The 26,885-nt window shown below is 38.3% G+C and overlaps 4 protein-coding genes across 4 annotated transcripts; 1 reads left to right on the forward strand and 3 right to left on the reverse strand.

Annotated features, from left to right (window-relative positions):
* Positions 1 to 315: 315 nt before the first annotated feature.
* LOC132162202 (probable L-type lectin-domain containing receptor kinase S.5) lies at positions 316 to 2,431 on the reverse strand. The gene has a single exon (XM_059572467.1). The coding sequence runs from the start codon at positions 2,429 to 2,431 to the stop codon at positions 461 to 463; it is 1,971 nt and encodes a 656-aa protein (XP_059428450.1). The 3' UTR covers positions 316 to 460.
* Positions 2,432 to 7,177: 4,746 nt separating this feature from the next.
* LOC132162203 (probable L-type lectin-domain containing receptor kinase S.5) lies at positions 7,178 to 9,258 on the reverse strand. Its single transcript, XM_059572468.1, has one exon. The coding sequence runs from the start codon at positions 9,256 to 9,258 to the stop codon at positions 7,267 to 7,269; it is 1,992 nt and encodes a 663-aa protein (XP_059428451.1). The 3' UTR covers positions 7,178 to 7,266.
* Positions 9,259 to 14,263: 5,005 nt separating this feature from the next.
* On the reverse strand, positions 14,264 to 16,477 carry LOC132161767 (probable L-type lectin-domain containing receptor kinase S.5). The gene has a single exon (XM_059571948.1). It carries the CDS (start codon positions 16,391 to 16,393, stop codon positions 14,411 to 14,413), a length of 1,983 nt encoding a protein of 660 aa, XP_059427931.1. The 5' UTR covers positions 16,394 to 16,477; the 3' UTR covers positions 14,264 to 14,410.
* Positions 16,478 to 18,701: 2,224 nt separating this feature from the next.
* Positions 18,702 to 26,490, forward strand: LOC132192325 (metal tolerance protein C2). The gene is made up of 10 exons (XM_059607623.1): positions 18,702 to 19,625; positions 20,372 to 20,480; positions 20,697 to 20,736; positions 23,621 to 23,697; positions 24,382 to 24,470; positions 25,319 to 25,388; positions 25,528 to 25,566; positions 25,678 to 25,828; positions 25,940 to 26,029; positions 26,185 to 26,490. The coding sequence occupies exons 1-10, from the start codon at positions 19,190 to 19,192 to the stop codon at positions 26,284 to 26,286; spliced, it is 1,203 nt and encodes a 400-aa protein (XP_059463606.1). The 5' UTR covers positions 18,702 to 19,189; the 3' UTR covers positions 26,287 to 26,490.
* The last annotated feature ends 395 nt before the right edge of the window (positions 26,491 to 26,885 follow it).

The raw sequence follows: 26,885 nt of genomic DNA on the forward strand, positions 1-26,885 counted from the left end.
GTGTTTCCTTTTGCACGTAACCTTTTCTGTATCAATTTTCTTTTCCATACAATATTTTATGCACGATTTGCAGGCTGGCGATGATTGCCTTGATAAGGCAGAGGAATGAGAAGTTATGCTGGCTGGCGATCATCCCACAAATTGCCTCATTAAATCAGTTGAAAGTTTTTTATTACACATCAGAAATTAACAAAAAGAAGTCAAACATGTGTACAAGGCATAATTAAACAAAACTTAATTACTATAATTTACATGTTTGATACAAAAAAAAAAAAAAAAAGAAAAAAAAAAAGAAAAGAAAAAAAAAACTCGGGATCTTGTGTACTATATATTTACTGCGAGCTAGCACGTTGATCTTCAACCTAGCTGCTGAAACTTATTAACGCTGAATAAACAATTTCACCATCTACTAATTAATTTAATAAAACGGGATTATACACTGATCCTTATTCGGCATGACTCATCTCCCGGCGAGTTCTGTGAACGGAGTGAGTTGGCTTTTAATAAAAGCGTTGTCCGTGTCTTCCTTGAATGATGGAGGCATCGCCGGCCACACAAAAGCAGGTCTTTCTGCGGGCAACAGCGGCGGAGGCGCCTCCCCTTTAAGCACTTGCAAGACTGTTTTCATGGAGGGCCTTTGGTTTGGATTCGGGTGGCAGCAGGCCAATCCCAAAAGAAGCATGCCCGTCATTTCGTCCTCAACGAATTCCCCCGCCAATTTGGAGTCAACTGCATCAAGAATCCTGTCCTTCCTACGAAGCTCCCACAACCAATACACAATCCCGTTGTTGTAGCTGTTATGCTGATCACCCTGATTTCCGGGCTTCCTTCCGCAGATAACTTCCAACACAAGAACACCAAACGCATAAACATCTGTTTCAACGGTTGCCCTGCCAACAAGAAAAGTCTCTGGCGCCATATAGCCGGGTGTTCCTGCAACCTCTTTTGTCGAATGGTGGGTTACGTCCTTTTGTTGAATGGTTCGAGCCAATCCGAAATCTCCCAGCTTTGCGCTGAAGTCGGAGTCCAACATGATGTTGCTGGCTTTTATGTCGCGATGAAGCACCCTCTTTTCACACCCATTATGGAGATAATCCAGCGCCAGAGCCACCCCATGAATTATGGTGTGCCTTCTTTCCCAGCTGAGCGGTGGTTGCTGCAAGCCTAGTTTTTCATCGCCAAATATGAACTTATCGAGGCTGCTATTCGGCATGTACTCGTACACAATAAGGAGCTCGCCCTTTTCATAGCACCATCCAATCAATTTGACAAGATTTTTGTGGCGGAGGCTGCCGATTGTTGTGACTTCTGCTATAAATTCTTGCTTGCCTTGACGCGAATCCTTTGAGACTCTCTTGACAGCTACCTCCTTATCTGCCAACAATCCCTTGTAGACCGTTCCGAAGCCGCCTTTTCCGAGCTCGTTTCTGGGGTTGAAGTTGCCTGTTGCTCTTCTCAGCTCTCTCAGTTTGAACTTCCGTGGAGCCATAGAAGACCCTCGAATCTGGTCTTCTATCCTTGGATATGCATCTTCCGGCTGCTCTCTGTGTTTTCTTTCCCAAAACAAGTAAAAAACAATCCCGCTAATTATCACAATTACCCCCGCTGGAATTGTGATCCACACCCATAACAGCTCTAGACCTTCATCAATATCCTCACCCTCGAATTTCCATGATCTTACGCAGTTTAGTTGGGTGTCATTACTGGTTGAAGCAGAGAACCCCACGTAAACCATCTCTGGAAGATAGGCAGAGAGATTAAGAGGCAGAGACATGATCAGTGGCATGTACTCTCCCGTTCCATTAACAGAGACAGTAATGTTTTCGCCATCATACTCGACCCTCGCCCATGTATCATTGGCTGCAGAAATATTAGCAAGAGTGATCCCAAGGCCACGTAAAGATACCTGTTGGATTGAGTAGATGCTATTTACATCCAACCCAACATGGAAATCTTCAAGATCTTCTGGATAGCTCTGTCTCGTGTCAAATTCTACGGCCACCACCTGAGCGGATCCATTTGTAGACGCGTTTACAATCCCAAGCCATTGCCCATCGCTGCCCTCTGGAAGAGTGGTATCTGCAGCTAATATGAAGGCCAAGCCTTCGCCGCCTGGATTTGTCATGTTGTTGATATTAAGTTGAAAGGTGGTATTGAAAGATGCTGTGACGCCGCCTTTGCTCTTGCTCCACAATCGGAATGGCGTCTCGTAAAAGGCCCGTCCGGATTTATTTTCCAGATTTTCGCTGCGCGAATCGAGTGTAACTTGGATAGCACCCTTGAAAATACGTGAATTATCACTTAGCTTAAGGAATTCTTTATCAGGGAAGTCTGGAAAATTAAAACTGAAGCACCCAACTTGAGTAAGAATTCCACCACCCAAGAGGAGTGCTGCTAGAAAAAGGGACTCAAATGCCCGAGAAAAGCTCATTCCGCCTTTGGAAAGGTTGCAGGATTGCAATATCTGGCGAAGGAGAGGAAGGAAAGCTAAGTATCAGATTTTATGGAAAGGCATATATTCTCATGGGAAGTACCGAATTAAATAAAGTTACAGGCTTGTATCAGGGAAATTTCCCTGAGCTTTCTGGTATACTATTTTAATTTTGGTCAAGGGTTGATCAAATCATGTATAGTCTAATGCCAATGATAATCTAGGATGTATTTTTAAAATTTTTCTTCTTTTGTGGGGATGGAGAATGGGTAAAAGCGATTGGATTTGACTTAATTTTAATAGAATATACTCATATAGTTCCCGGAAGAATTTGTTTGGTTCTTTGTTTTCAACATATGTGAAATTTTCCATTCAACTATCAAGGCACTGTAAATAATTTCAAAGACGATAAATTAATCATCAATCTTAATTTGGTCATATATATATATATACTTTTCTTATGGCAGCTTCCTGGAAATGCAAGTGACACCATAAATGAATATCAAATTGAAAAGGAATATGACTAATATGACATATTATTTATCTTCAAGTTCTTTTTGTCTGTGTTGACAATTTGCACAGTTGAGAGGGAAGAAGAAGTTATGCCAACAAAGGAAACAAATTCCAAGAAATTGCGCATGGCAGAGGGTCAATGCTTGCCAAGTTAGTTATCTGCAATTTAAGCAAATATAAAACTAACGACCGGCCGGCCGTGGTGGTTTTGTGGTGATCAGAACCATTGATAATTGGACATTTTAGCTCTTTCAGTGATGAGGTTTGCAGGTTTCTTTGGACCAACAAAAATATTAAAACTACTGTTGGTTTGAATGATTCAGAATAACATTTTTCTATCATCAGCATCTTGAAAAATGATTAGTCCAATTCCAAGAACATAGTTTTATTCTATACGAACTCTTAAACAATTGACCATTTGAACACGACAATTTGACATGACCCCATTTTTTATTGATTGAATTCTAACGACCAATGATCAAAAAAGATTGTCCCACCTACTCATACAGGATACTTGCATCTAAACAATTATAAAGAACATAAATTAATAGACAAAGTTTTTTTAAAAAAAATTGAGTTGGAAAAATTTCTTTCAATCTAGTATAAAAGTGAAATGTGTCCATTTTTAATAACATTTGAGATGCACATCAGTTTTTAATAAAATTTATTCCAACTTTGTCACTGCTATTAAAAAAACATGTGTATCTCACATGTTCAAGGGACACATGTCACTTTTATAGACAAGGTTGAAGGAAATTCCTCCAATCCAGTTTGGAGGAAAACTTTGTCCTAAATTAATAATCTATACTTCTCTAATGTAATCTACTTGGAAAAGCACATTGATAGCTAATGATACCGAATTTCGCTAGTCCAAATTGGGTTGTAGGTTAAGTGCCTATAAAACAAGAAGAGAACCATTGAAGTGGCACCGGTCATGGGCCAGCGAAGGAGTCTCTTACGATCAAGCTAGTATTTTTGCCTCAATTAGAGAAAAAAAAAATGTGGAGAGAATTCTTATGATAAATTAAGGGGACATGCATGAGTTTTTGAGAGAAGAGGTCTTCTTATTCTAGGCTCTCTAATCCTTTTCGGGCTTTTTGGGTTCTTGTGAGAATGATCCTTTAATTTGATTGGGCATTTGGCCTGGGGCCCTGGGCTAATGGCCGGGCGTTGGGAATGTTGTCTTTATTTCTATGTGGGATTACCTATGGCCTAGAATTTTTAGGGCGCAGAGCTTCCCAACAATTAAAAACATCAATGGTATTAGAGTACTTTTGGTTTTTGAAAAAGGAATGATATTCCCATTTAATCCAAGAGTTATATTGGGGTTATCCCACATCGGTTGTGGAAGGGGCTGGTGGTCAGTTTATAAATGTGAGAGAAAGTCTCACCTCTAGAGCTAGCTTTTGGGGTTGAGATAGACCCAAGACCACCCAACACTGGTATCAGAGCTCAGGTTTACCAACAAGTCTCAGCTCAACAGTCTACGGGAGAAACAGGTTATCGCTGTTCTGACCCAAGGCCAGATGTGTGAGGGGGAAATTGTTGGGGTTATCTCACATCGGTTGTGGAAGGAGCTGGTGGCCAGTTTATAAGTGTGAGGGATAGCCTCACTTATTGAGCTAGCTTTTGGGGTTGAGATAGACCCAAGACCACCCAACACTGACATCAGAGCCCAGATTTACCAACAAGTCTTGGCTCAACAGTCCACGGGAGAAACGGGTTGTCGCTGCTCCGACCCAAGGCCTGATGTGTGAGAGGGAGATTATTGGGGTTATCTCACATCGGTTGTGGGAGGGGCTGGTGGTCAGTTTCTAAGTATGAGTGAAAACCTCACCTCTTGAGCTAGCTTTTGGAGTTGAGATAAGCTCAAGACCACCCAATACTGGTATTAGAGTCCAAGTTTACCAACAAGTCTCGGCCCAACAGTCCATGGGAGAAACAGGTCGTCGCTTCTCCAACCCAAGGCCCGATGTGTGAGGAGGAGATTGTTGGGCTTATTCCACATCGGTTGTGGAAGGGACTGGTGGTCAATTTATAAGTGTGAGGGAAAGCCTCACCTCTTAAGCTAGCTTTTGGGGTTGAGATAGGCCCAAGACCACCCAACAAGTTGTGGCTAAGTTCGCGAGTCAAACCATGTCTTTCATTCGCGAGCCTCAAGTTGGGCCGAGACTCTCAAGCTAGGTGCGTGGGTTACACCCGGCTTTCAATGACTAGCCTTTCAAAGGCTTTCTTCCTCGGGTTGGGGTGAGGCTAGGTTTGCTGGTTACGTTGTGGCTATCAATGGATAGCCTCGGGTTGGGTTGAGGTTAGGGTCGCGGGTTAGGTCGCGCCTTCCAAAGGCTGGCTTCGGCTTTGGCCGAGGCTAGAGGCGTAGGTTAGACTATGCCTTTCAAAAGCTAGCTCAAGTTGGGTCAAGGTGCACGGTTATGCCACATCTTTCAAGGGCTAGCCTCAAGTTAGGTCAAGGCCAGGTGCATGTTATGCCGCGTCTTTCAAGGGCTAGCCTCAAGTTAAGTCGAGGCTAGGTGCACAAGTTACGATGCACCTTGTTAGGTTTTGTATTGGCTCATTAATTTGATGTCTAAAACTTGTGTCAGCCTGTTTATTTGGGACACGGGTAGTTGTGTACTTAGGTTTAAAAAAATTATTGATTATTTATTATGTGCATGTAAATAGTCCATGAATTATATTGAATATGGTTTATGGTGTGAGTAATGAGATTATCACTTAAAAGATCTTAAACCATAAACCTTGAAAATTCATAATCTTATGTTTAGAGTTAGTAATGGAATTGGGCATTCCATTTGTGATAATATCATCGACTTTGTTATACTGCGGAATATTTTATGAAGAAATCAAAAGATAGTATTAAGAATTGTCTAATAAAAAATAGAAACTAGAGTGCAATTACAATTGTTTAATGGAATCAATTGGAATTACATATATAGTAACTTATGACAGCTATGAGATGATAAGGGTCTCATGACTATTTCAAGTTAATTTTTTTTTTTTTTTTCTTTCTTTCTTTAGGTCCCTCTCCGAGTTGATGTAAATTAAATACGTCAAGCTTTTATTTATTGGGTTACTTGTTTTAAGTCGTTAAAACATAAGCTAAAGAGACCGTGCATAATGATGCATGAATAGAAAACTAGGCTTGGGATTAAACCCAAGTCCAACGCCACATCATAGGCACTTGGGTTGGGGATTAATTCCCTAGGCCTGGTCGTGTCAATAGTGCAGTGTGGAAGCTAGGGTTTTCACAACCCTAGCCGTCCACTATGTAGTCTCCTAGTGGAGATTAAGTCCTACATTGCTTATTTATCCCATCTCTCTTAGTTTGCTAAGCTTATAAATAGAAGTGCATATATAGCTTGAAAACAATAGGAACATAACTCTGTTGTTATTGTTTTTGAGCACTCTCAATAATAGATATTGTGAGAACAAGCTAAGACGAACAATTCTACTACAAGTTTTTCTTCTTGTTTTACGATTAGCTTCTTAATCAAAATATTATTAGTGTCTTTTTTTGTTGTGATTAATGAACTATAATGTCTTTTTTTTTTTTTTTTTTTTAATGATGTTTCTGATGATGTAAGGATGAATTTTGAAGTATCCATTTGCTTATAGCTAGCGTAATTAACATTTTGCTTAATGCATGTGTATTCTTCTATTAGCGAATGTATTAACAGGTTATAAAAATTTGGTTATAAAGAATTATTAGAGAAAATTTACTGGTGTTTGAATCAAACGCTAGAAAAATTTCCAAAATTTTCTGGCATATAATACAAACGCCAATAAGTATTTTTTGGCGTTAAAATAAAATGCCAGAAAATTATGGAAATGTGTTTACCTTAAAACCCATAAAAATTAAGATAAAGATCCAACTCATATTCGGTAATGATTTTAAAAATAACGTTAAGGGTATTTTTGTTTTTTCACTTTTTGAGAGAACAAAAATACTCTCCACTAAAACTAACTGAAGAGAATTATAATTCACGCCCAACACAGCGCCCGACACAGGAGCTCAGCTCTTCTGATACACTAATAAATAAATGCCAATAAATATTTCTTACATTTATACACGAATTTCATATTCAATTGCTATAATATACGTTTTTTTTTTAATTAAAAAAAAAAAAAAAAAAAAAAGAGAAAGAAAACCTTGGGAGCTTGTGTACAAGGTGGAAATTATACTGCACCTAGAGTTGAACTATTTGGTGCGATCACAATCTTCAACTTAACGCTAACAGTATTAAACAATATTCTCACCATCTACTAAATAATAAAAACAATATCATACATACTTCGATCGGAATTACTCATCTCCCGGCGAGTGCTGTGAACGGAGTGAGTTGACTTTTAATAAAAGCGTTGTCCGTGTCTTCTTTGAATGACGGAGGCATGGCCGGCCACACAAAATCAGGTCTCTCTGCGGCCAACAGCGGCGGAGGCGCCTCCCCTGTAAGCACTTGCAAAACTGTTCTCATGGAGGGTCTTTGGTGTGGATTTGGGTGGCAGCAGGCCAACCCCAAAACAAGCATTCCAGCCATTTCGTCCTCATCGAACTCCCCTGCCAATTTGGAGTCAACTGCATCAACGATCCTCTCCTCCCTACGAAGCTCCCACAACCAATACACAATCCCGTTGTTGTAGTCGTTATGCTCACTCTGATTTCCAGGCTTCCTCCCGCATAAAACTTCCAACACGAGAACACCAAACGCATAAACATCTGTTTCAACGGTTGCCCTGCCAACAAGAAAAGTCTCTGGCGCCATATAGCCGGGCGTTCCGGCAATCGTTTTTGTTGAGTGGTGGGTTACGTCGCTTTGCTGAATGGTACGAGCCAATCCGAAATCTCCCAGCCTTGCGCTGAAGTCCGAGTCCAACATGATGTTGCTGGCTTTTATGTCGCGATGAAGCACCCTCTTTTCACACCCATTATGGAGATAATCTAGCGCCAGAGCCACCCCATGAATTATGGTGCGCCTTTTTTCCCAGCTGAGCGGTGGTTGCTGCAAGCCTAGTTTTTCATCGCCAAATATGAACTTATCGAGGCTGCTATTCGGCATGTACTCGTACACAATAAGGAGCTCGCCCTTTTCATAGCACCATCCAATCAATTTGACAAGATTTTTGTGGCGGAGGCTGCCGATTGTTGTGACTTCTGCCACAAATTCTTGCTTGCCTTGACGTGAATCCTTTGAGACTCTCTTGACAGCTACCTCCTTATTTGCCAACAATCCCTTGTAGACCGTTCCAAAGCCGCCTTGTCCGAGCTTGTTTCTGGGGTTGAAGTTGCCTGTCGCTTTTCTCAGCTCTCTCAATTTGAAGTTGAGTGGAGCCATAGAAGACCCTCGAATCTGGTCTTCTATCATTGGATATGCATCTTCTGGCCGCTCTCTGTGTTTTCTTTCCCAATACATGTAAAAAACAACCCCGCTAATTAACACAATTACCACCGCTGGAACAGTGATCCACACCCATAAAAGCTCTGCATCTTCACCAATATCGTCACCCACGAATTCCCATGAGTTTATGATGTTTTGTTGGAGGTAATTGCTTGTTGAAGCAGAGAACCCCACGAAAACCTTCTCTGGAAGACGGTCAGAGAGATTAAGCGGCAGAGACATGATCACTGGCATGTACTCCCCTGTTCCATTACTCATCACGAGTACAGAGACAGTATTATTTTTGCCATCAAACACAACCCTTACAGATGTTTGATTCCCTGCAGTAAGATTGACCCCATAGCCACCTAAAGACACCTGTTTGATTGAAATGATGCTATTTACATCCAACCCAACATGGTTACCATCGAGATCTTCAGGATAGCTCTTTCTCGTGTCAAACTCTACGGCCACCACATTAGCTTGAGAGGATCCATTTGTAGCCGCGTTTAAAATCCCAAGCCATTGGCCATAGCTGCTCTCTGGAAGAGCTGCATCTGCAGCTAATATGAAGGCCAAGCCTTCGCCGACTGGAGTATTTGGGTCTAAGGGAGTGATAGTAAATACAAAGGTGGTATTGAAAGACGCTGCGACGCCTTTGCTCTTGCTCCACAATCTGAATTGCTTCTTGTAAAAGGTGCGTCCGGATTGATTTATGGTATAGCTTTTTGTATTCACATCGGGTGTAACTTGGATAGCTGCCCCAGAAATGCGTGAATTTGGACTAAACATAAGGAGATCAACTGGATTTTGATCAGTGAAGTTTGGAAAATTAAAACTAAAGCACCCAACTTGAGTAAGAATTCCACCACCCAAGAGGAGTAGTGCTAGAAAAAGGGACTCAAATGCCCGAGAAAAGCTCATTCCGCCTTTGGAAAGGTTGCAGGATTGCAGTATCTGGCAAAGGCAAGAAGAAGGAAAGCCAAGTTTCAGATTTGTATGGAAGGCATATATTGTCATTGGAAATACCGAAATTAAATAAAGTTATAGACTTGTATCAGGAAAATTTCCTTGTGCTTTCTGGTATATACTATTTTAATTTTGGTCAAGGGTTGAATATCATGTATACTCAAACGCCAATGATTCTCTAGAATGTATTTTTTTAATTTTTCATCTTTTGTGTTGGGGATGGAGAATGGGTAAAATTGATTGGTTTTGACATGGAGTTAAAAAAAAAAAACATCATATGCGATGGGAGAAATGGTTTGGTAAAGGTTTTGGAGGTGGGTTTTTTTTTTTAACAGTCGTAGAAAGATTTACGTTATATAAGATAGAAAAAAGTTTTGAATTTTTTGTACGAAAAAAAAGTGAAAAAAATTTTATTTTGTAGTGATTTTGTTTTGACTAGTAATAAAAAGTTATTAATGTAATATAAAAAGTAAAAATAGACAAACTGGCCATATTTCTAGGAAGAATTTGGTTCTTTGTTTTCAACATATGTGAAATTTTTCATTCAACTATCAACAAGGCAGTATGAATAATTACAAAGACCAGAAATTAATCATCTATTTCGATAGGAAGCTACGTGGAAAAGCAGATGCATTGATGGCAAATGGTCATCAAATTGTAAAGGAGTATGAGTGAGATGCCAGGAAGAAAAGTCCAATTCCTAAATGTGAGGGGAAACAAAAGAAAGAAATTCCAAGAAATTACGCATGACACATTAAGGTCAATGCTTGCCAAGTGTTCTGCTAATTAAGCAATCAGATCCAACGGTAATTGGACTTCTTACCACAATCACCATGACTTTTTAGGAAGCTACTATTGCTGTTTTGGATGCTTCTGAATATCATTATCCTATCACCATCTTAACCAATTTTATTAACTTGCTTTCTTCACCATTTGAAACATGAACCCCCTTTTTGAATTGATTGAATTTCTTTCTAACCAATGATAAAAAGAAAGAAAGAAAAACATTGTTGAATTTTCTATGTGGGGGTCAAAACTCAAAAGGAATTGTCCGGAGGGGATAAAATTTAGTTTTGGAGGGACGCTTCATATGAAATTGGCTTTATACAAAATTATCTTTCGTTATAAAAGGTTTAAAAAATTTCACCTCTAAGTGGATAGTTTTTACTAGAATAATGATACTCTTTACACATATTTATTATACTTATTTCACACTCGTTGATCAACATGTTTTAAGTAACTGACATAAGAAACTACTTAATACACGTCATGTCAGAATAAATGTGATAAATGAGTGTAAATGGTAGCGTTACTCTTTCTATTATCATGTACCTAAAATTACATAATAAATTGTGTATTATTAAGCAAATTTATGTAGTTACTGTAAAACATATAGTGCCTCGATTGTAGGCTTGTATTATTAGATATCATTGATTCAATGCATCTACAATTTTTTTCTAGAAATAAGTTTTGAATTTTTTTTTTTTGTATAAAAAAATAAAAATATTTCGTTTTGTAGTGATTTTGTTTTGAATAATAATAAAAAGTTATTGATGTAATATAAAAAGTATAAATATTGAAGAGTTGGAAAAAAAAAAATTGTACTTTCCCCGGTCCATTGGGAAACGGGGCCTTAGTTCCAGGAGGAATAAATTTGGTTCTTTATTTTCAGCATATGTGAAATTTTTCATTCAACTATCAACAAGGCAGTGTAAATAATTACGAAGACCAGAAATGAATCATCTATTTTGATTTGGTGATCGATAATTCTCTTAAGGAAGCTACATGGAAAAACACATTGATAGTCATCAAATTGCAAAGGAATATGAGTGATATGCCCCAGGAAGAATAGTTTAATTCCCACATGCGAGGGAAAACAAAAGAAGGAAATTCCAAGAAAGTACGCATGCAACAAGGTCAATGCTTGCCAATTGTCATCTGTATAATTAAGCAATCATATCCAACGGTAATTGGACTTTTTACCACAATCACCATGACTTTTTAGGAAGCTACTATTGCTGCTTTGGATGCTTCTGAATAACATTATTCTATCACCATCTTAACCAACTTGATTGAATTTCTTTCTAACTAATGATTAAAAAAAAAAAACAACATTGTAAAATTTTCTATGTGGGGGTCAAAACTCAATAGGAATTATCGTAGTTTTGGAGGGCTGCTTCATATGAAATTGGCTTTACTTTATACAAAATTATCTTTCATTATAGAAGGTTTCAAAAATTTCACCCTTAACTAGATAGTTTCTGTTAGAATAATGCTACTTTTTACACGTATTTATTATACTTATTTCACATTAGTTGACCTGGCGTGTTTTAAGTAACTGACGTGTTTAATCACTTAAAACATGTCACATTAGAATAAATATGATAAATGAGTGTGAACGGTAGTATTACTCTTTCTATTATTTGCATGTACCTAGAATTACATAATAAATTGTGTATTATTAAGCCAGTTTATGTAGTTATTGTAAAACATAAAGTGCCTCGATTGTAGTATTAGATATTATTGATTCAATGCATCTTATATGTCATTTCATATTGGAAAGAGAAACGTTACCGTTCTTCGGGCGTTCTCCTTATCCTACGTGAATATTGTTTTCTAAAATAAATATGAAAAACCGGTAGGATTTCTCTATTGGAAAAACAAGATGGATCAAAATTAAGACTCTAGCGAAATTGCTTGCCATTGATAGATCAACACCAAGTTTGTTATTCATTTATTTTATTGAAGTGACAATTTTGTTGTATGATATAATAAAGGGATTATAGTTCACCATCTAATACTTAAAACTTCTATGTCCTTGTGATTATAGTCCCCCATCTAATACTTAAAACTTCAAGACCATTCACACTTGATGCATTTAAGAGTGACGGCTATGTTGTGATATATAAGTGATCATTTTCTAGTTGACCGTATTCGCTTTCTAGTAAGGAGGTTCTGTTTCGACTTATTTTCTTGGTAAATAATTACACGAAGTTGGGTCGGGTACTCATGCTAGGGGCAGAGCCTTCGACGGTCAAGTTTAAAGAAAGAAAAAAGAATGTATAAAATTCTCCTGTGTAGGGGTGTCAAAAATTACCGAGAAACCGGAATCGGGAAATCGAGAAATTGGGAAACCGAAAAATTGGGGAGCCGGTTTCGATTCTAGTTGCAAAAAACCAAAAACCAAGGACCCCGATTCCAGTCCCAATTTTTGACACCCAGTTATAACCGGGAAATCGAAACCGGGTGTATATATATATATATATATATATTAAACCGGTTAAAAAAAAAAAATTCTTAAAAAACCGGTTACTGGATTGGGTATGAACCGGAACTGGCCGGTAACTGGTACCCAGTTCCCGATTCCAATTGCCTAAAACCAAGAATATTAAACCGGTTAAAAAAATAATAATTTTCTTAAAAAATCGATTACCGAACTGGATACGAACTGGAACCGGGAACTCGGTTTCAGTTGCCCAAAACCAAGAACCGAGGTACCCCAGTTCAGATTTCCGATTTTGGCCAAAAACCAAAAACCGGTTGACACCCCTACTCCTGTGAAAGGAGACTTGCCTGAGTTCGGACATAAATTCATATAAACCAATTTAATAAATTAACATGTGTCTCTTAACATGTCATAAACACATTTTTTTTAATAGTTATGAAACACATGTCACTTTATTAAATGGGTTTGTATGAATTAGACGTAGCAAATTTCTATCCTTGAGTTTCTGCACGGAGGTGTCCTATTTTTTCTAGGCTTTATGGGCTTTTTATTAAAGTGGGCCTATAATTAATTTGACTAGGCATTAGACTTTGGGCCTTGGCTTATTTTCCATGAAATTGTAAAGGAGTATGACTATTATGCTAGGAAGAAAAGTTCCTATCTTATCCTTGACGTTCTACTTATCCTTCAAAGTTACAGATGGGTTGACAAAAAAGAAGTTAGCATTTTTTTTTGGGCATTCAAAGATTATTTTAGCAAAAGATGACCGATATATATATATATATATATATATATATATATATTTTAGCTATAAAAAAATAGATAGTTCGTATAATGCTCAGTAAATTTGTTGAGTTTCGTAGCTCTACAACGCATTAAAAAAAAAAAAAAAACTAATAATTAGTTTGATTATTTCTCCTCTTTAAGAATAGTGAAAGTGTATAAAGAAATAATACTTCAATTGGAATAATGAAAGTGTATAGAGCTATACTTTAATGAGCATCTCCAATAGTAGTGGCTATTTTGGCCATTCAAAATGCACAATTTTTTTCATTTTAGTTATTAATTTTTCAATACAAACTTCAAAAAATTATCTATTTAAATATTTACTTTTGAAAAAATATTATTTTTATTGAAAAGAGGGAGATGGAATGGAGAAAGAAAATAACAAAAAAATTGCTTCAATGTGCTATTGTAACATTACTTTATATGAACCATGCTAGGAGGAGGGAATAATTTCGTTTCTTCGTTCTTCCCTCAACTCCTTCTATTTTTCTGAATAATACAATGGTGAGTCCGGTGATGCTCAGCTCTACAGAGGTTTCTATTTGTCTTCTCTCTATATTTACTTTCATACTTTCATTGGTAATCTACATAGAAAAGTTTTTTATGCTTTTGTGGGTTTCAATTTCCTTTAGTAGTTTTCTAAGGTTTTGTTTATGCTAAACTTTTAAAGTAGTTATCCTAGATCTCTAGTCTGTCATTCATTTTCTCTTTAGTTCATTTATGAAAGCAAAATCATTGACCAATGACCGATGAATTATTAGACATATGAAAAAATTTGTCATCAATGGTAGAGGTAATGAAAGTGATTGCGTTCGAAAATACGCTTGTAGCATAAATGAAAAAACAAAAAAAACACTATCTAATTGAGAAAATTTTGATGGATTGGGTAGTGGCCATGGAAGTGATTCGTCAAAATATGTTGTAGATTTAGAAACTAATTAGGACAGTGACATTCGAAAAGTTAAACAAAGTATATATCGAATTTGAATTGAAGAAATTTTTCCTATATGAAACGAAGAAAAAACATTGTTTAAAAAAAAAAAAAAAAAGTGGGACATTGTGTACAAGGTGGAAATTCGTAGTGATAGGCATGACTCATCTCCCGGCGATATCTGTGAACGGAGTAGATTGGCTTTTAATAAAAGCGGTGTCGGTGTCTTCTTTGAATGATGGAGGCATCGCCGGCCACACAAAAGCAGGTCTCTCTGTGGGCAACAGCGGCGGAGGCGCCTCCCCTGTAAGTATTTGCAAAACTGTTCTCATGGAGGGTCTTTGGTGTGGATTTGGGTGGCAGCAGGCCAATCCCAAAACAAGCATGCCCACCATTTCGTCCTCATCGAATTCCCCTTTCAATCTGGAGTCAACTGCATCAAGGATCCTGTCCTTCCTACGAAGCTCCCACAACCAATACACAATCCCATTGTTGTAGTCGTTATGCTCACCCGTATTTGCAGGCTTCCTCCCGCAGATAACTTCCAATACAAGAACACCAAACGCATAAATATCTGTTTCAACGGTTGCCCTGCCAACGAGAAAAGTCTCTGGCGCCATATAACCAGGCGTTCCTGCAATCTCTTTTGTTGAGTGGTGGGTTACGTCGCTTTGTTGAATGGTTCGAGCCAATCCGAAATCTCCCAGCCTTGCGCTGAAGTCTGAGTCCAACATGATGTTGCTGGCTTTTATGTCGCGATGAAGCACCCTCTTTTCACACCCATTATGGAGATAATCCAGCGCCTGAGCCACCCCATGAATTATGATGTGCCTTTTTTCCCAGCTGAGCGGTTGTTCCTCGGAGCCTAGCTTGTCATCTCCGAATACAAACTTATCGAGGCTACCATGCGGCATGTACTCGTACACAATAAGAAGCTCGCGCTTTTCATAGCACCATCCAATCAATTTGACAAGATTTTTGTGTCGGAGGCTGCCGATTGTTGTGACTTCTGCTATAAATTCTTGCTTGCCTTGACGCGAATCCTTTGAGACTCTCTTCACAGCTACCTCCTTATCTGCCAACAATCCCTTGTAGACCGTTCCAAAGCCGCCTTTTCCGAGCTTGTTTTTGGGGTTGAAGTTGCCTGTTGCTTTTCTCAGCTCTCTCAGTTTGAACATCCGTGGAGCCATAGAAGACCCTCGAATCTGGTCTTCCATCCCTTGATATGCATCTTCCGGCCGCTCTCTGTTTTTTCTTTCCCAATACAAGTAAAAAAAAATCCCGCTAATTAACACAATTACCACCACCGGAACTGTGATCCACACCCATAACAGATTTACATCTTCACCAATATCTTCACCCTCGAATTCCCATGCTCGTACGCAGTTTAATTCGGTGTAATTACTCGTTGAAGCAGAGAACCCAACGAAAACCATCTCTGGAAGATAGTCAGAGAGAACAAGAGGCAGAGAGATCAGTGGCGTGTACTCCCCTGTTCCATTACTCATCACGAGAACCGCGACAGTAATATTTTTGCCATCATACACAACCCTTACAGATGCATCATTCCCTGAAGAAAGATTGACCCCATAGCCACCTAAAGACACCTGTTTGATTGAATTGATGCTATTTACATCCAACCCAACATGGTTATCATCGAGATCATCTGGATAGCTCTTTCTCGTGTCAAATTCTACTGCCACCACTCCAGAAGATCCATTTGAAGCCGCGGTTTCAATCCCAAGCCACTGCCCATCGCTGCCGTCTGGAAGAGTGGAATCTGCAGCTAATATGAATGCCATGCCTTCGCCGACTGGAGTATTTGGTGTGGCGGGACTGATATTAAGCAGAAAGGTTGTATTGAAAGTTGCTGTGACGCCTTTGCTCTTGCTCCACAATCTGAATTGCTTCTTGTAAAATGCGCGTCCGGATTTGTTCTCCAAATAGCTGTCAATTCGAACATTGGGTGTAATTTGGATAGCTTCCACATCAATGCGTGAATTTTCACTTAGCATGAGAAGATCAGATGCATTTTGATCAGAGAACTTTGGAAAATCAAAACTAAAGCACCCAACTTGAATAGGAATTCCACCACCCAAGAGGAGTAGTGCTAGAAAAAGGGACTCAAATGCCCGAGGAGGGCACATTCTGCCTTTGGAAAATACAGAATGGCCTTAATGGGGGTTGCAGGATTGCAGTATCTGGCAAAGGTAAGAAGAAGGAAAGCTAAGTTTCAGATGCTTGGGAAAGAAGAGAAAGCTATTGCAGATTTTATGGAAGGCATATAATTCTCATTGCAAATACCCAAGAAAAATAAGGGAAATTTCCATGTAGTTTCTTTCTGGTATGCTGTTTTAAAGCTGGTCAAGGGTTGAATATCATGCATGGTCAGAAGCGACATGCCAATTATTATTTCTAAAAGGTATATTTTAATTTTTCTTTCTTTTGTGGGGATGGGGAATGAGTAAAAGTGTTTGGTGGTTTTTTTGGGATTCAATTTTTCTTTGGAGTAAAGATATTTTAAGTAGACTTTTGATCAACTAGGATTGACATGGGAAATCACCAAGAAACTTTCATTGTCACGTCGCTTGCTATGTCATTTTCTTTTAATAAGTACATTGAACTAACAACAAGAAAGCAAAGAACTAAACAAGCCTAAAAGTTAACAAACACGACCCAAGAATGAGGGCCATTTTCACTAACAGTAGGAACCGAGGGTGAGAAGGCGTAGCAGTGGAGATGCGGCCAGGAAAAAAAGATTTGACTGTGGCCCAATGTGCCTTAGAATGGGTGCATAAATTTGTATTTCTATTAACTTTTCTAGCTCTCCAAGAGGAGGAAGCTGGGATAGAGTCCAGAGCCTCATAAATGATGGAAGAGATACGCTAATCTTAAGAAGAGCTCGGGTATTGGAGAGCCAAAATGACAACCATCGAGTCACCTTGAAAGATAAATTTATTGAGATTGAGGGATGAAGCCAGCGACACTGCATAGCGAGTTGCTAAAGCTTCACCAGTGTTTGGCGTTTCGGGGGCAATAATATAAGAAACCATGGCTAGAATAATTACGACAAACAACTACTTGCGCCGAAAAAAAAAATCCTGTATAGCGGTGTCAAAATTAATTTTGAACCATCCTGATGGAGAAGAGCCATCATTTAATTTCAATGCATGATAGTAGTATATCGGTCAATGAAAAATGTTTTGTTTCTATTTTTTGCTTATTTTTTGTTCGTCTTCATATAAAAAATGAGTAAATTCATCATTAAATCGGTGAAACCACAGATGAGTTGTACATATTCAATAATAAATTTGCATAAAAAATAGGGCTAATAACTTTTTTGGTACCTGGGTTTTGAGATTTTTTAATTTTCCTCCTAGGTTTTAAAACATGACAAAACTAGTACATCAGAATTTAGAAAAGACCGAATCACTACCTATAGTTTGAAAAATTCTATGCCACCCCCTGTTTGACCTTAGGGGGTGGCTTAGCCACCCCCAAGGCCGATCTGGGGGTGGCTCAAGGGCTATGACCACCCCCTTTTTGGCCCTTGGAGCCACCCCTAAGGTCAAACTGGGGGTGGCATAAAATTTTTTAAACTGGAGGTGATGATTTGGTCTTTTCTAAAATTTGTGGTACTAGTTTTGTCATGTTTTAAAACCTAAGAGGAAAATTAAAAAACCACAAAACTCACATACCAAAAAAGTTATTAACCCTAAAAATTAAACAAGAAATAAATGTATATCACCTCTCATCAATGTACTAAAAGAAATTTCTCATTTTTCCGACCCCTTTTGTTGCCCAAGTCTGCCACCTAATCTGGTTCTAGACTTAAAGGTTGAGAGAGTCCAGAAAGAATGAGTCTGGTTCTTCGTTTTCAATAAATGTGAAACTTTCCATTCAACTATATCAACGTGGCACTGTAAATGATTTCAAAGACCAGCCAATTAATCATCAATTTTGATTTGGTCATACTTCTCTCCCTCCCTGGAAAAGCACATGGACAGAAATGACCATCAAATTGTAAAAGGAATACGTGTAAAAATGTATATGGCACGAAGAATAGTTCGTGTTGACAAATTGGATTCCGTAAATGCCAGGGAAACACAGATGTTATCCAAACAAAAGGGAGAGGGACCATGCTACCCAAGTTAATTATTCTGCTAATTAACCAATATGCTGGTTTTGTGGTCATTATCCAATGGTAATTGGACTTTTTAGCACTCTAACCATGACTTTTTTGGAAGCTACTGTCGGCTTGAATGCTTCTGAATAACACGATGCAGAATAATTCCAAAAGCAGACCAATTTTATTAACTTGCTTTCTTCACCGTATGAACATGAATATACGTATAAATTGTAGTACGTATTCATATTGAATAGTGAATATAGGGTCAGAATTTATTTTTTTATTTTTTATTTTTTATTTTCCCGGTTTTTGGGCGCGACAGTATAATCAACTGATTCACAATGTTGTAACTAGTCCACTCGTTTACTTGACTTGTAGTCTTCGCTCTGAGCAGTTCAATCTGCGTAGAACGCTGCGTTTCTTTCATTGCAGAATCGCAGATTCGTTTCTTTTTGTTGGTTTCAATCTACAATCTCATAAGCATTCTTATTGCTCTGCGGAAAAATCGAATAAAATTTTCATTTCTATTTTTCTTTTTTTTGGACTAGAATTAAAGGATAAATCAGATTCATTCCTCACGAGCTTCGATTTCAAATCAGTGTGAAATTAGGGTTTTTATTTTTTATTTTTTCTAGTTTCTAGTGATTTCTCTGAGTATGATCATTCGAGCTTCTACGATTTTTTATTAGAGCTTTCCCTTTTTCTTTTTTCCAGTATAATTTGAAATCAGGCGGGGAATTAGAGTTTGTTTTTGTTGTTGTTGCAAGAAGTTAGGGTTTTCGTCTGAGAATTGGGTTTGGGGGTTCCGATAGAAATGGAGAAGAGCGATTCGTTCAAATTTTATACTCCAACGGACACGGAGCACCAGAATTCGTGGAACGCGGGTTTCGGAATCGGCGCGAGCGATCGGAGATTGGCGTTTTCGCGCCAAGCTTCTTTCGACCAATCGCGAGAGCCCCACACGCCCATTTCGATCAATCTAAACGAACCGGCGAAGCCTCTGCTTTCGCGGAGCATCTCGAGCATTGACATTCCGCCCGGGTCCTTCTATTCTTTAGACGAAAATGATAAGTTTTCCGGGGAGGGAAATGGATCGGCCGAGAAATTGTCGGTTTTGTTGTTTGCTTCTTCGGTTTTTCGGATCATGAGGTCCGGAAATAGGTACATGAAGAGGTTGTTCGTGATGATTTCGCTTAACGTGGCGTATTCGACAGCAGAGTTAGCTATCGGCCTGTTTACAGGGCGTGTGGGTAAGCACAGTGATCTCCCTTTGCCTGTATTCAATAATTTCTATATGCGACTCTGTTAGCTTGCGAATTATATGTATGGTAACTTCCTTTAAGCTATGATTGTGTATTTTGTAGTTGTAATTGGTTGCAACTGATTGGTGATAATCCCAGCACTGAAATTGGATTGCAGAGTAAAATACTTCGTATGTGTTTGGGCTGTACGGTAGCTTGATTCAAAACTAACTCCACTGCATAGTCTTGTAAGGGTAGCTTATACTGAATAGCGTTAAGTGGTTTAACTCTATCACTGTTTTTCAAAAAAAATTGATGACAGTCTAATTCTATTGTAAATGTTGCTGGTAAACACCACCCATAGTCTCTTTTGTGGTTATTGCTGTGAGGAAGTGAAGGAAGATTATTTAGTTGCTATTTTCAGTTATCATGTTGTAATCTTCAAAAATAAAATGGGAAGAATCTGAATGTCTTCTTCATGGAAACAGAGCTGCTTAAGAAACAAACCTGTAGATGTATATGGGTTATGGATTAATTCATTGTCTATAAGTGCTCACTTTTTATTCATTTTTGGGAAGTCTGTACAAGATGGGACTATAAATTGAAGCTAGGCTATTTCGAATCACCTGGGTTCGAAAGAGAAGTCTCCTGGTTTTAATTTTCATCCTGTCTTTTAGTTTATGACTTAATCCCTAAGTTTTCATTTTATTTTCTATATCAACTTCTTTCTGTTTTGATTGCCGGTGTCTTTTCAGGTTTGGTTTCCGACGCCTTTCATTTAACTTTTGGCTGTGGCCTATTGACATTTTCGTTGTTTGCAATGGATGCTTCAAGAAAAAGGCCTGATAGAGTTTACACTTATGGGTGAGATTAGTGTCACATCTTTTAAGTGTTCCCTGCCAAGTACTGCTGATTGTAAATTGTTGTTTTGATAATACCTCTTCTCTCTTTTTCATCCAAACTTCCCTGAAATATTTATTATCTGGAAATGAATCATATTTTGTTCCTATGATGCTATCTAGACTAATAATGGATTTGATAGGAATCAGTTTGATTAATTGCAGTTCTTCTCCATATCAGGTACAAGAGGCTAGAAGTTTTGTCTGCTTTCACAAATGCTGTAAGTATTTGACATGGCCCACTTCATTGCATTTTTAACCATTATTGCCTAAGCAGACCCGTAAAATGTTCTTCACAATGACACCGTGATGCTTTCATTAGCTTAAAATATTAAGGACACTTCTATTGCAATATCTTTTTCTGTGTTGTGCACGCGAGCAGGTGTGTTGACACTGTTTTGGGCACTGATACTGGTTTATTTTAGGTTATGTGCTGAAGCCACTATGTTTTAATGCCTCCTATCTATGCTATATTTTTATGCATGTAAAATTTGTCGTTTTTGTTTGACATGTTTACATTGTTTTGTTAATAATGTAAGTAGGGGTACTTAGGAACCATAGCATCTAGGAAGAGATGGACAGACTAAATCAAAGTTCCCCCGCCCTAACCGAATACCAAAATAGACCTCTATGGGGCTAACCAGGCTCAAAAAATCTTTTAAAAGACCCCATGATCTTTGCAGTCACCGATTTTCTTAAAATGGTGTAAAACCATGAAGGATAATACACGTAATCCTTATCTAATACATTACATTATGAAATACAGTAGGACATCCCTAGTTGTATCCTGAATGATTTTTGTGTTTCTTTCCCTCCAAATTGTATAAATCGTAGCGGCAAGTATAAGTACGCATATTTTGTTCATGATGGACTTACTTTTAAGTTTTGAATCATCCAATCAATTGTCTCCTTCCACCGTTTATGAATTCATGAGAGATTATACTTATAATATAGCAGATACTAAATGTGCTTAGAGAAGGGGCAGGAGGAGAAAAAATGGTCTAGATCTTCTACCCCTTGCCCACAAAGGTTATACCTAACGTTCTAGGCTATGTAATAGACATGCAGTTTGGCTTGAGTATTGAACCTGTCTGGACCGCTAACCTAAGAATTATTGCATAGCGGAGTGGAAAATAGCTTTTTTATGCCATATGATTTTGTGCTACTCCACCTCTGGGTCTGGAGATTGAATGCTCTGTCATGCACCTCTTACAGAAAATTTGCCAGGTTGATCCCATTCCCATTGCACTTGATCATCTCTCATGGGTAGGGCTTAATTCCTTAGGAGTAGCATTCTTAGTTTCCTTCCACTCCAAGGACTGAGCAGTGGGCCACCTCTACTCAACTCCATTAGTGATTAGGTTGCATTTTTTTCTCAATGTAAAATATGTTTTGAGGGAAAATGTTTTCAATCAAAAATATTTTTGGGGAAAATAACTAATTTTTCATTATTTAATCGAGACCTTGAAGGGGAGGGAGAGTTGTTGAGGGACTGTAATGAAAGGAGGGACAAGGGTAGTTGCAAGGGGTGGGGAGGGGTTGTGACTGGGCAAGGGGGATGGCAGGTGTCAAGTGGAGGAGGGTAGTGCCAATGGGAAGGAGTGGCTAGGTTCCTTTGTAGGGTTGGGGTTGTGACTGGTCAAGGGTTGGGTGCGCAAGAGGTAGAAGAGGGTAGCATGGAGGGGATGGTGGCAATTGAGAGAAGGGGGTGGCACAGAGGGGAGGGTGGAAATTGAGTTTCTCTGGGAGGGTGGGTGGTGCTGCTGCCATTTAGGAAGAGGGGCGAGAGTGGTGACAAGTTCCATAAAATGGTTTACACCTCTTGAGATGCATAAACGATTCCTCCTTCAGAGCCAATTTTGCTTTTGACTCGGAAACCATTTTTCATTGACCACTGACCAGTTTTTTTTGCCTACACCAAATACCAGTAAATGAAGAGGAGGTCTTCTGAACAATGTTTTTAACCAAAGCAAAGCAACCATAGTTCTGCCAGCCATGTGTGAACCCAACTTGAGCATGCTGACTGGTTATTGTTAGTGCATATGTGCTGGAGATGTTTCATTATAGGCGCCTTATTCCATTGTTTCAGGCTCGTAGCACCCAGGTTCCCTTCTTAGGAAGACACATGTTCCCAAGCAACTTTAGTACCTTTGGTGCTCAAGTCACTGCCCTCCTGCAAGAATGATCTAAGGTTTGTTCAATGTGCTTGATCACTATCTTAGGAAGGATAAATAAGGAAGCTCAATAAACTTGGACGGTGAAGAGTGGTCTTCACTAGTTCTAATTTCCCAGCATAGTAAAGGGTTCTACACATCCAACTTTTAGGCTTAATGATTTTATCCACTAGAGTTCTACATCTAAACCTTTGAGTCAGGAAGAGATCAATGGCACTCTTAACATTTCTAACTGGGAGAGTATGAGCACTGTAAGCTAGGGTTCTCAGTATTTATTCTCCTGCATTTACTGGCAGACTGCACACGAGGACATGAGAAAGTTGTGATAGTTCCTGGAATAGATTAAGGCACTGAGTGACTGGGGAGATAGAGTTGACTTCAGCCTACAGAAGATGAAGAGGTCATCTGGAAAATATAAGTGATATTTTCTCCTTCTCGAATCTCCAGTGAAACTTAAACTTTCTTTCAACCACCATGCCATTCATAAACCCCGAGAAAACTTCCATTGCTAGCCCAAAAGGTAGGGCGACATAGAGTTCCCTTGCCTTGATGCTATGCCCCCAAAAGCAAACCATTTAGCTTCCTACTGATACTGATAGAGAACCTGGTAGATGTGCACTCCTTTATCCACCTAACCACATTTTTTGTGGAAACCAACAGTTTCTCAATGTGCTACTAGGAAATGCCATTTAACTCTATCATAAGCCTTTATCAAGTCAGCCTTGAGAGCACTGTTGGTTGCTCATTGGTCTCTATGGTAATTCTTCAATAACTGTTCAGATTCTTCAATTCCACCTTTAAGTCTCTCTGAATTTGGAAATTAGTTAATAGTTAAATTGCATACCTTTTTTTTTTCTTTCTTTTTTTTCTTTTTTCTGTTTTAATCTGGGCTAACAAGTGGATTTTTTTTTTCTGTTGCATGTGTAGACAGCTGTTTCTTTTGTTTTTGTCATTCTCCTTAGCTGTGGAAGCACTTCATGCATTCATCCAAGATGAATCTGAGCACAAGTAAGTTGATCTGCTGATTTTGATGAGCCAGATGGTCTATTGTATTTAAGAGTTGGAGGATTCATTCATCTCTGTGTCATATGGTTGCATATCAGCTCCTGTGCTGTATGATTACTAGGTTCTGACTATCTAGTATGTCTCTTTTTTTTGTCTTAAGTTTTCTGTTGTAAACTCATATATTTCAAGATGATTTAGTTTTGCTGTCTTTTATGGCTCTTTAGTTAAATATATTAATATGAGGCATGTAAGAGCCCCTTTAGTCTAATTCATGTTCTAGCCTGGATATCCTCGCTTGAAATGTTTGCTTTATAATTTTGTTCAACTGTTATGCAATTGTGTAAGTATGATGCCTAGCTTGTCTTAGATACAGCTTAATACAAAGCTCTTTTTACGGAAATGATGCGGTAATTCTGTCATTATAGGATTATAAACGATAATGAGTTATTATTATTTTTATCATCGTCATCATCATTTTTTTTATTATTGTTATTTGCTGTGAACTTACTACCCAATGCTAGCTTACTGCATATTTATCCACCTTCCTTTCTCCTAATTCTGTGTTTGTGTTCTATTTAGACATGATTTTTTATTTTTTATTAATATATGCTTTTTTTATTTTAAATAATGTATATTCATTCAAAGCGCTTTTTTTTATTAATATATGCTAACCATCAATGATTATAGGCATTACTTGATTGTTTCTGCGGTGACAAATTTATTGGTGAATCTTATTGGTGTTTGGTTCTTCCGAAATTATGCTCGCAGAAATCTTGGTAAGTGTTGCGGCAGTTTAAGATTTTAAGTGAGGTAACCTACTTGTTTGTGTGAGCAAGCCATGAAATTAAACTTTATAAATGTTACTTTTGGAACCTTTCCTCATAGCCTCAGTATTTGCTTATATTTTCCCCCTCTTGTATTTCATTTTTGGCCAATTGAGAACTTATTTATAAAAAAAAAAAAAAAGAAAATTGGCCAATTGAGAAGCACACTGCAATTCCACCCTGATTGTCTAAGGGCACCATATGCTTCCTAGAAGAGTACATGGCATGTATTGCTCTGGATGCTTTCATATTCTGTTTCGTGTATTGGTTTTAGTACATTCCTTGATGTTCCTTATTTCAACTCGACATGTAAGACAACCAGAGGCACATCTAGGTTGTGGTTTAAGACTGTTACAACTTGTCTAACATGGTTGTTTAAATGAACCAAGCATTACGCTGGGCATACATCAGTGTCTGTGATAGGTCCCTGCTTATTTTGTTCAACTATCTATTTGATTCCCATGCATGCTTACTCATTGATACCTGGATAACAACATTATTAATATTTCCGCATATGCTCCTTTAATTTGATTTAACTTTTAAGAGATATTTCTCAAGCCAATGGGGAAGATATTGAGAGGGGTGAACTGAAAGTTTTATAACGAATTCATGTTGCCTCCCTCTTCTTGTAACTCTATGCTTGTGCTGAAAGTGTCTTGTCTGGCATGGTATCTCTAGTACTATAATGATAACTACCATTGTAGGGTTTAAATTATTAAGTGTTAGGACTGGACGCCATGTCACCAATGTATATAGGAACCTTTGATCCTGAATATTCTTCTTATATCACTTGCTTGCAGTCTACAGAAATGCAGAAGATATGAATTACCATTCAGTTTGCCTACACGTTCTTGCAGATTCCATTCGCAGGTAGGATGTGCTCTCTCTCTCACTCTCTGCTGCGTGTGTGCTATACACATGTACATGGTTGTATGTGTGCACACGTGTGTGCTCCTTTTCTCTGTTTTTATCAACCTTCTTAAGCTGGTGTACTCCGCTTGTTTCTCAGTGCAGGTTTAATACTGGCATCTTGGTTTTTGTCCCTCGGGTAATTGCTACTTAATATTAGGTTTTTGACTGTTTTGGCAATTCCCAGCCCTCCTCTTCCTTGTTTTCAACCCTTTTCTTTCCCCTGTAATTTGCGTTTTATACTTTTCAGGGTTCAGAATGCTGAAGTATTGTGTTTGGGGCTAGTTTCAGTTGCAATCTTTATGCTTGTCATGCCCATGTTTAGAGCGACTGGAGGCATCTTGCTTCAAATGGCACCACCCAGCATTCCAACTTCAGCATTAAGCAAATGTTGGAGACAGGTAATTCTCTTTCCTTTTAGTTTATAGGAATACACGGCCACAAGAGAAAGAAAAAAGGGTGGAAGATGTTTTTCATTGATGCTGTCTAACCTTTTTGACATTTGACATTAGATTACTGCCCGCGAAGATGTGTCAGAAATTTCTCAAGCTCGTTTTTGGGAATTGGTCCCTGGTCATGTTGTTGGCTCTGTCTCAATACAGGTGAGTTTTTGAATGTAATCTATCTTCTTGCAGCAAATTTTTTCCCCATAGTGTAAGATTGTTTACATTCTGGTTGGACATATGGTGGCTTTTTGTCTAAATGCTCGAGAGATCTGTAATTTAGTGATTTCTTTTGGTGGGTGAAAAACTTACAGGTGAAGAAAGGGATAGATGATAGTGCAATACTCCACTTTGTGCATGGTTTGTGCCATGATCTGGGCATACAGAACTTGACAGTTGAAACCAATGATGTCTGAGCTTTCTTTTTCTTGTCTTCTCATTTGTGGTTTTATAACATGCTGGTACGTGACATTAATTTTATAGATTGAGGCCCATGATTTGTTCATGTTGCCATGTCATCGTAGAGGGATAGTAAATGATGACTCTTGGTAGCATAACTGGTTCTTGTAATTCATTTAATTTCAATTAATTGGAAATAATTAGTCAAGTTTTTCTGAGTTTGTTGTTCTCTTCATCTTGCTTTCATATGCAGGGCTATCTTGTAGGTCTGATCTTAGATCGTTCAGTAAAGTAACTTTGGGTCAATAAAACAAATTAATGCTCTAGGAATTCAATTTTATTGAATTAACTCTCAAAAATTGTCTTTGTCTAGCACGGATCTAGCTTACATGCTGTTATTAATTTTTGTTGTAGTAAAAGCAACGATTAAGATTGAATCTTAAAGTTGACGTACTTTTAGAAGTTTTTATTAGGAGAGAAATAAAGAGAAATTTTGAGAGATTTATTCTTAACCGTTGCTTTTACTACATCATACATGCTGTTATTAAAATAACATTATGTAAGCCGGATCCGTCTAGCACCTGAATTGTCTTATTTATAGAGGGAAACAAAAAAT

The sequence above is a fragment of the Corylus avellana genome, chromosome ca9, assembly GCF_901000735.1.
Source record: "Corylus avellana chromosome ca9, CavTom2PMs-1.0".
In the NCBI taxonomy this organism is placed as follows: Eukaryota; Viridiplantae; Streptophyta; class Magnoliopsida; order Fagales; family Betulaceae; genus Corylus; species Corylus avellana.

Excerpts from the sequence above, each read along its gene's own strand:
- LOC132192325 (XM_059607623.1), top strand. The coding sequence starts at position 19,190 with ATGGAGAAGAGCGATTCGTTCAAATTTTATACTCCAACGGACACGGAG. Across the intron at positions 19,626-20,371 it reads CCTGTTTACAGGGCGTGTGG|GTTTGGTTTCCGACGCCTTT; the intron begins GTAAGCACAGTG and ends GTGTCTTTTCAG. Across the intron at positions 26,030-26,184 it reads TTGGCTCTGTCTCAATACAG|GTGAAGAAAGGGATAGATGA; the intron begins GTGAGTTTTTGA and ends AAAAACTTACAG.
- LOC132162203 (XM_059572468.1), bottom strand. The coding sequence starts at position 9,258 with ATGAGCTTTTCTCGGGCATTTGAGTCCCTTTTTCTAGCACTACTCCTC.
- LOC132162202 (XM_059572467.1), bottom strand. The coding sequence starts at position 2,431 with ATGAGCTTTTCTCGGGCATTTGAGTCCCTTTTTCTAGCAGCACTCCTC.
- LOC132161767 (XM_059571948.1), bottom strand. The coding sequence starts at position 16,393 with ATGTGCCCTCCTCGGGCATTTGAGTCCCTTTTTCTAGCACTACTCCTC.